The following is a 10,000-nucleotide window of genomic DNA, read 5'->3' on the forward strand; positions in this document are numbered from 1 at the left end:
TAATCTCTTTATCTAATTAAGGGAAATTTCCTCTATCTCTGTCAATACACTTTCAATACGTTTCAACAACAGTTGCCCATAACACAGGCATGGTGAACTGTAGTGTTTATGAAAAGGCATGAATGAGAATGAATATCTTTACAATACAAGAGATGTATTTCCACTGTATATTCGTCAGTAAATATACGCATTGTATAATTTATACTTTACGTCATATTTAACGTGCTGTTATTTATATATCCTTTTATTTAGATATTCAAAAATATGATTACTACTTTCGAAACAATTCCCGATACTTTGGACGATATGCGATTTGTTAATAAACTTCTAACTTCACCTTATACTTCCACATCCAACCTGGACTTCTAAAATCAACTTCTATATCCAACTTCCAAATCCACCTATGACTTCTAAACCCAAACTTCAACTTCTAAACTCAACCTAAACTTCGAAACCTAACCTCCACTCCTAAAATCACCTTGAACCACACTTTTCCTCACGGACCTCCTCCTTCCAGACGAGCCTCTCCGCGTCACGGGCAAAGTCCTCGGCAAAATCAACGGCGTGGAACTTAAGGACGCTGACCTCCACTCGTACGTGCTGACCGCTGAGGGCCGTACGTACACAGCCATCTCCCGCGTGCCTTCGGAAATCGGCTATGATATCCAGAGTATGACGGCCCTGGGTGTGGGCGTGGCATGGCTCTTCGCGAAGTCTGTAGGGAAGGCGCCCAATGGATTCTCCGTCACAGGTGAGAACGCGAATGAAGATGCTTGGGAGGAGGATACGGTGTATAATATTTTATGTATGTACTTGTATGATGTTAATATGGTATGAATATATCCAGCTATATGGTGTTGATATAAAATGCATATATATATGAAATATTAATATGATATGCATATGCCTATATAGTGTTACTATGGTATGCGTATACCTATATAGTGTTACTGTGATATGCGTATACCTATATAGTGTTACTATGATATGCTTATACATGATTATATATGATATTGATATAATATACATACCTATATGCTATTGATGTGATATGCATATACTTGTATGATATTAATATGATATGTATATACTCATATAACATTGATATGATATGCATATGCCTATATGATGTTTAGACGATGTGTATATAACTATATGATATTAACATGATATGCCTATACCTATACAATGTTAATATAACATACATTTACCAAAATAATATATGCACATGAAAAGAAATCCTTTAATCTATCAAACTATCTATCAACTGACCATAAATTGCCAATAGACACCTTCCTTTATTCATCATTCCCATTATTTTCAATTCACGTTTTCCTAATGGCCCCAAAAATTCATTAATGGCCAAAAAAAAACTTCATCAATGGCCCAAAAAATTTATTAATGGCCAAAAAAACTTCATTAATGGCCCAAAAAATTCATTAATGTCCAAACTTCCCTTCATTAATGGCCAAACTTCCCTTCATTAATGTCCAAACTTCCCTTCATTAATGGCCAAACTTCCCTTCATTAATGTCCAAACTTCCCTTCATCAATTGCCAAACTTCCCTTCATTAATGGCCAAACTTCCCTTCCTCAGGAGCCAATTTCAACCGAACGACTGATGTCAACTTCCCTCAGACAGGTCATCACGTGGTAGTTCAGCAACAGTTCATGGTAAGTTGCAATGATGATGATTAAGATAATGAGGTTTAAGATCATATCTATTGTTCTTATCTACTATGTTATGGATTTGTTAAAGTCACTATTAAGGATATTATTAGTGTTGGAAATTATTGTAATTATTGTTATTATCATTATTGTCATCATGAATAGAAGAAACACTTTTCCGTGTTGATACAATGGAAGAAAAACCCCCAATACAAAAAGTAGATTTATTGAAATGAAACTACAGTTTCGAAATCCACATGGATTCCATCTAGTTTTTGTATTGTGGGTTTTTCTTCCATTATCATCATTATCATTATCATTATTATCATTATTATTATTATTATTATTATTATCATTATTACTATCAATATTATTATTATCATTTTATACAAAAGTTTCCTTAGATCTGCTAATCAAAATCAAACACCGAGTCACTACCAGTGACCTAGGGTGATTGAAGTTTGAGGCAATGGAACATCAACGAAAACATGCAAAATATGCAGAACAACCACAAATCAAAACATCCAGTCAAATCAATTCACGCACACAAAGAACACATCAGATTGATAATGCTCTTCTGAGAACATGTGCTGTGCTGTTTAAGACTATTTTTTGGATTTCTTCTAATTTTGGATTTCCTGGTATTTGTTCAAGAAACTTATTCGTAATTTTTTTTTATAAGGCCAAGAGCTCAAATAACAATTATTATTATCATTATTGTTGTTGTTGTTATTATTATTATTATTATTATTATTATTATTATTATTATTATCATTATTATTATTATTGTTATTATTATTATTATCATAATCATTATATTTTTTTACCAATATCATTATTATTATATTACCATTATTGTCATTATGATTATTATCATTATCATTATGATCGTTATTATTATTATCATTTCTGTTATTATCATTATAATCATTATTACTATCACTATAATTACTATCATTATCATCATCATCATCAACAGTATTATCATCCTCATTATAATCCTCAAAACAAACAAACCCCAAATCTTATATGACCTCTCGTGACCTCGTTTCCCCTTCCCCCCCCCTCCCCCACAGGGTCTGGACGTCTTCAACAACATCCAGGTCAAGACGAGCATCACGGGGTCAATTCCCACGGTTCCCCTGGGGTCCAAGATCGAGATGGATGCTTTCAACGAGGAGTATACTAGGGTGAAGCCAGGTGGGTGTGTGTGTGGTTTGGTGTGGGGGCTGGAATTTGCGTTGGTGTGGTGGGGTTGGGGGGGATTGCGTTGGTGGTGGTGTGGTGTGGTGTGGGTGGCTGGAGATTGCGTTGGTGGTGGTGTGGTGGGGTTAGGGGGGATTACGTTGGTGGTGGTGTGGTGCGGTGGTGGAGATTGAGTTGGTGGTAGTGTGGTGTTGGAAATTGTGTTGGTGGAGTTGATGGTGGAGTGGTATGTTATGTTATGAGATTACGTACCTGTTTTATTGTGTTGTTGGCGATCTTGGATTCTGTTGGAGTTCGACGTAGATGTTTTTGTTGTTGGTGAAGAGTGCGTGGCTGTTGTTTCAGTGATTATGTGGTGTTGGAGATCACATAACTATTTTTGTTGGTGATGGCGGTCGTGTTGATACTGGGATGCTATTACGGTGCAGTTGTTGTTGGTGAAAGGTAGTGTTGGTGACTATGCATTTGTTTTCGTTGTTGATGTCGGTCCTGGTGGTAGTGTTGGTGATGGTGTTCTCGTATTGTTGGTGATGATGATTCTACTGCACGTAATGTTGTTATCAGTGGTTTTGTATCTCTGAAGCTGATATTGGTATTGTTGTTGTTGTTGTTGTTGTTATTATTATTATTATTACTATTATTATTATTATTATTATTATTATTATTATTATTATTATCATTACTATTATTATTGTTATAATAATAATAATAGTAATAATAATAATAATAATAATAATAATAATAATAAAAATGATAATAATAATAATAATAATAATAATAATAATAATAATAATAATAATAATAATTATTATTATTATTATTATTATTATTATTATTTATAGTATGATGTTAGTGATAGTGCTGCTGTTGGTGCGATTGTTGGCGATAGTGATGGTGTAGTCTTATTGTTGTTGGTGGTGATAGTGTTATTGTTGGTGATGGTGTAGTGTTATTGTTGGTGATGGTGGTGATAGTTTTATTGGTGGTGGTGGTGGTGATAGTGTTATTGTTGGTGTGATTGTTGGTGATAACGTGATGTGTTGTTGTTGTTATTGACGAGTCTGTATCTTCATTTTTTTCTTTTCTCCTTATCTCTCTTCTTTATTTCCTTCATCTGTTATTCGCTTTTATTTCCATGTATGTATAAGGAATTATTCATTTCTCTCTTTTCGGGATGTATTATCTTGATGTTTCTTATTTTCATTCTTATTCTCTTATTCTCACTCTCTCTCTTTTACTTTTAGTATCGTTATTATTATTATCATTACTATTATTACTATTATTTTTTTGTTATTATTGTTGTTGTTATTGTTATTATTATTATTATTATTATTACTATTATTATTATCATCATTATTATTATTATTATTATTATTATTATTATTATTATTATTATTCCTCATATTTTTAATTCAATTTTTTTCTTGTCTTATTCTTAATTCCAATTTTATTGTTATCTCATCATCACCATCCTCCTACCCATCATCATCATTATCCCTCTCCTCCTCCTCATCATCATCATCATCATCACCATCATCATCATCCCTATCTTCCCCATCTCAACCATCCTCCTCCTCCTCCCTCCCCCACCCCCCTTCATCACCACCATCACTCTCCCCCTCCCCCTCACCATAACCATCACCATCCCCTTCCCCCCCTTTCGCCACCTCCCTTCTCATCACCATCCACCCCACTCCCTCTCCCTCCCCCTCACCATCCCCTTCCTCATTTATCTCAACCCCCATCATCACCACCATCCTCACCATCACCACCCCCATCACCACCACCATCCCCATCCTGCTCTTTCTCCTCCCCCCCTCCTCACCACCACCACCACCACCACCATCCTCCTCACCAACACTGTCCTCACCATCACCACCATCCTCCTCCTCCCCCCTTTTCCTCACCACCACCACCACCACCATCCTCCTCTTTTTCCTCCTCCCGCCCTTTCCTCACCACCACCACCATCACCAACACTGTCCTCACCAACACCGTCCTCCTCACCACCACCACCATCACCAACACTGTCCTCACCAACACCGTCCTCCTCACCACCACCACCATCACCATCACTGTCCTCACCATCACCATCCTCCTCACCAACGCCGTCCTCCTCACCACCACCACCACCACCATCACCAACACCATCTTTCTCCTCCTCACCAACACCGTCCTCCTCACCACCACCACCATCACCAACACCATCACCATCCTCCTCCTCCTCACCAACGCCGTCCTCCTCACCACCACCACCATCACCAACACCATCACCATCCTCCTCACCAACGCCGTCCTCCTCACCACCACCACCATCACCATCACTGTCCTCACCATCACCATCCTCCTCCTCCTCACCAACGCCGTCCTCCTCACCACCACCACCATCACCAACACCATCACCATCCTCCTCCTCCTCACCAACGCCGTCCTCACCCCGGATCCCGCCTCCTCCCCCCCAGGTCAGCTGCGAGCGAGGTCAAGCAGGGTCTTCCGGCTCAAGGGTCAGACGATCGACACCCCCTTCAGCGTGGAAACCACCTTGGACTTCGACGAGTGTGATTGGAAACCTCAGACGCCGGAAGACGATGAGACAATCAGACTGAAGGTGGGTTTCTGGGAGGGAGGGAGGGAGGGAGGGGAGGGAAGGGTGGGAGGGAGGAAGGATGGGAGGGAGGGAGGGGAGGGAAGGGAGGAAGGGAGGAAGGAAGGGAGGGAGGGAAGGGAGGAAGGGAGGAAGGAAGGGAGGGAGGGAAGGGAGGAAGGGAGGAAGGAAGGGAGGGAGGGAAGGGAGGAAGGAAGGAAGGGAGAGGGAAGGGAGGAAGGAAGGGGAAGGGAGGAAGGCAGGGGAAGGGAGGGAGGGAAGGGAGGAAAGGGGAAGGGAGGAGGAAGGGAAGGAGAAGGAAGGGAGGAGGGAAGGGAGGAGAGGAAGGGAGGAGGAAGGGAGGAAGGGAGGAAGGAAGGGAGGGAGGGAGGGAGGAAGGGAGGAAGGAAGGGAGGGAGGGAAGGGAGGAAGGAAGGAAGGAAGGGAGGGAAGGGGGGAAGGAGGAGGAAGGGAGGAAGGGAGGAAGGGAGGAAGAAGGAGGGAGGGAGGAAGGGAGGAAGGGAAGGAGGGAGGGAAGGGAGGAAGGGAGGAAGGAGGGGAGGGAAGGAGGAAGGGAGGAAGGAAAGGGAGGAAGGGAAAGGGAGGAAGGGAGGAAGGGGGAGGAAGGAAGGGAGGGAGGGAAGGGAGGAAGGAAGGGAGGGAGGGAAGGGAGGAAGGGAGAAGGAAGGGAGGGAGGAAGGGAGGAAGGAGAAGGGAGGAGGGAGGGAGAGGGAGGAAGGAAGGGAGGGAGGGAAGGAAGGAGGAAGGGAGGGAGGGAGGGAGGGAGGAAGGGAGGAAGAAGGGAGGGAGGGAGGGAGAAGGGAGAGGAAGGGGGAGGGAGGGAGGAAGGGAGAAGGAAGGAGGGAAGGGAAGGAGAAGGGAGGAAGGAAGGAGAGGAAGGGAGGGAGGGAGGGAGGGAAGAGAGAGGGGGAGAAGGAGGAGAGGGAAGGGAGAAGGAAGGGAGGGAGGAGGGGGAGGAGGAGGGAGGGAAGGAAGGGAGGAGGAGAGGGAGAGGGAGGAGGAAGGGAGGAGGAAGGGGAGGGAGGAGGAAGGGAGGAAGGGAGGAAGGAAGGGAGGGAGGGAAGGGAGGAAGGGAGGAAGGGAGGGAGGGAGGAAAGAAAAAAAGAAAGAAAAAATAGATTTCGTGTTTTTGATCTTGACGAATTGGTTATCTATCTATGTAAAGATCAATGTTCTAAGGTTCATTTAGTGTTAGAAATGTCTGTGATTTTTTTTATTTTTCATATTTTTTCTGATTTATTGATTTGTTTGTTTGTGTAATTTACAAGTTTGTTGATATTGTTTGAAAATTGTTATGCAGAGATTTTTTTTTTATTTGTAAACAAACGCTATTTATCGTAGATTTTTTTTCCTTTTCTCTCTTTTTTATTAAAAGTATCAAAAGCCTTATTTTGCAGTATGATTCCAGCAACTTCTTCCCACAAATATTTATATAACCATAAAAGTTGACAGAACAACACATCATTATGAATGTATATAAATAAATTCATGCATACATATATTTATATAAAAACGCACACGTACGTACATACATACATACATACATACATGCATGCATACATACATATATATATATATATATATATATATATATATATATATTCATACATGCATACATACATACATACATACATATATACATACATAAAATACATAAAATACATACATACATACATACATGTATACACACAGGCACACACAATTATATACAATATTGTTATATTACCATCTATCCATCACAAAATACCCAATTACCAATCAGATAAGAAATCTACATACTACACTGCTTAATAATAACCTTTTATAATCCTTTTTCAGCAATCCATCACTCTTGCAACACATCAACCCATCAGTATCACGTTTTTCACTAACGATAACCCTTTCCCATAATGTTTCAGGTGGCCGAGAATATCTTCATTCAGTACGACGCGCCGGAACAGATCGTTCGCTATGCTCTCTCGGCCAAAGTTGCTCCGCTAGATGGTAAGAAAGCGTAATTATTAATTAAAATCTAGATTCAAAATATTTTATACCCCTGTTAAGTGATTTTAAGGTCGTGTTTGCGCGTATAAAGAAGGGGGAGGAGGGGGTGTGTGTTTATGAGAGGAGGGGGGTATGTTTACATGTATGTGGATGGTTTATTTCTAACAATACAGTAAAAATCCTGTAATGATTTAGGTATATTTGTTAATTCTTTAGAGAAGTCTGATCATCACCATAATCGATAGTATTGTCTTGAATCGAGATGAGATAAATAGATAGGTAGATGGGTAGATAGAGAGAGAGAGATGTGTGCATGTGTGTGTGTGTGTGTGTGTGTGTGTGTGTCTGTGTGTATACATATATATAGAGAGACTAATAGATAGATAGATAGATAGATAGATAGACAAAACACCACCACCAACACCACCACCACCACCAACACCACTACCACCATCCCCACCCCCACCCCCACCCCCACCCCCACCACCACCAGCTCTCCCCCAACGCAACCCCACGAATTCCCTCCCTTGAAAGCATATTCATTTGAATATTGCAGAGCCCGACCCCTGCGCGGAAGGGCGGAGGGAGTGCGGCCAGAACAGCCAGTGTGTCGTCGATGGGGATAATTACAGGTAAGAGAGAGATGCTTTATCACGTGAAACATGGTGCTGGTAATTCGTTTTTTTTTTTTTTTTTTTTTTTTATTATTATTATTATTATTTTATTTATTATTTTATTTATTTATTTTTTTTTTGGTTGTTTTTTGTTTTGTTGTTGTTTTTCTTTGGTTTATTATATTTTTATTGTTAATTAATTTATTCATTATTTTATATATATATTTTTTCTTTGGTCTTGTTTTTTTTTTACTGTTAATTTATTTATTATTTATTTTATTTATTTATTCTTTTTTTTTTGTTTTTTGTTTTTCTATCCCTTTAGTTTTATTTTTTATTTGCTATCAATTATTTATTTATTTATTTATTTATTTTTGTTTTTCTTGAGTTGTATTTTTTTCTTCTGCCAATTTATTTATCTTTTTATTTTTTTATTTTATTTATTATTTTCTTTCCGTTTCGTTTGATTTTTTTTACTGTCAATTAATATTTTTTTTTTATTTATATATTTTTTGTTTTTGTTTTTTTTTTAGTTTCATTTTTTTGTTGTTACTGTCAATTAATTTATTCTTCATTTTATTTATTTTTATGTTTTTTTCTTTAGTTTCATTTTTTTGTTGTTTTGTTTTATTTTTATGTTTTTTTTCTGATTTTGTTTACATTTTATTTTATTTTATTAATTTTTTTCTATTTTAATTACTTATTTTATTTATTCATTATTATTTTATTTTTTCATTTTATTTTATTTTACTTATTCATTTATTTTTTTTTATTTATTTTTATCTCATTCTATTTTAATTTCATTTTATTTTTTTTTGCTTTCCTTCTTTCTTTCTGTTTCTTATTCCCTTATTTCCTTTATATATATTTTTTATCCTTTTTTCTCTCTCTCTCTCTTTTTTATTATCTATTATTCACTAATTTTATTTTCTATTTTTTGGGAAAAAAATATATGGATTGTTTTATATTACCTTATTACCTCCCAAAATAGATAGATAGATAGATAGATCAATAATTAAATAGATAGATAGATAGATAGATAATTAAATAGACAGATAGATAGATGATTAAATAAATAGGTAGATAGATAGATAGATAGATAAATAATTAAATAGATAGATAGATAGATAGATAGATAATTAAATAAATCGATAGATAGATAGATAATTAAACAAATCGATAGATAGATAGATAATTAAATAAATAGATAGATCTTGAGAGATAGATAGATAAATGATTAAATAGATAGATAGATAGACAGAACTAATGAATCAGGAAATGAAAGAAATATGAAGAGATTAATAAAAACGTGAATAAGAAAAAAACAAAATTAAATAACAGAAAATAAACGAATAAATAATTAAATAATTAATATGATTTAAGGATTATTAATTAAGGATTATTAAGGATTAATTAAGGATTAATTAAGGATTATTACATTTAATAAATCAATTTCATTTCATTTAAATAATAAGTGAAAGGATTCAATCAAATTAAAGAACAGACTCAATAATTACTAATTAGAGAATTAATTAAAGAACAGGTTCAGTAATTCCTCATTAAATTAAATTAATAAACAGATTCGGTAATCACCAATAATCCCCAATAAAATAATTAATTAAAGAAAAGGCTCAGTAATTCCTAATAAAGGAATTAAATAAAGAACAATCTCAGTAATCCCCAATAAAAGAATTAATTGAAGAACAGAATCAGTAATCCCTAGCGAAAGAATTAATTGAAGAACAGACTCAGTAATCCCTAGCGAAAGAATTAATTAAAGAACAGGTTCAGTAATCCCTAGCGAAAGAATTAATTGAAGAACAGACTCAGTAATCCCTAGCGAAATAATTAATTGAAGAACAGACTCAGTAATCCCTAGCGAAAGAATTAATTGAAGAACAGAATCAGTAATCCCCAATAAAAT

General features: G+C 36.9%; 1 protein-coding gene across 1 annotated transcript in view; it reads left to right on the top strand.

The window, feature by feature from the left end:
* LOC119584795 (nidogen-like) overlaps positions 1–10,000 on the top strand; it is a 59,488-nt gene that overhangs the window by 22,267 nt on the left and 27,221 nt on the right. Inside the window, exons 7-12 of the mRNA XM_037933440.1 lie at positions 518–751; positions 1,598–1,674; positions 2,745–2,868; positions 5,337–5,482; positions 7,378–7,462; positions 8,019–8,094. Coding sequence (XP_037789368.1) covers positions 518–751; positions 1,598–1,674; positions 2,745–2,868; positions 5,337–5,482; positions 7,378–7,462; positions 8,019–8,094 — 742 coding nt within the window. The remainder of the gene's footprint in view (positions 1–517; positions 752–1,597; positions 1,675–2,744; positions 2,869–5,336; positions 5,483–7,377; positions 7,463–8,018; positions 8,095–10,000) is intronic.

The sequence above is a fragment of the Penaeus monodon genome, chromosome 18 (assembly GCF_015228065.2).
Source record: "Penaeus monodon isolate SGIC_2016 chromosome 18, NSTDA_Pmon_1, whole genome shotgun sequence".
Lineage (NCBI taxonomy): Eukaryota > Metazoa > Arthropoda > Malacostraca > Decapoda > Penaeidae > Penaeus > Penaeus monodon.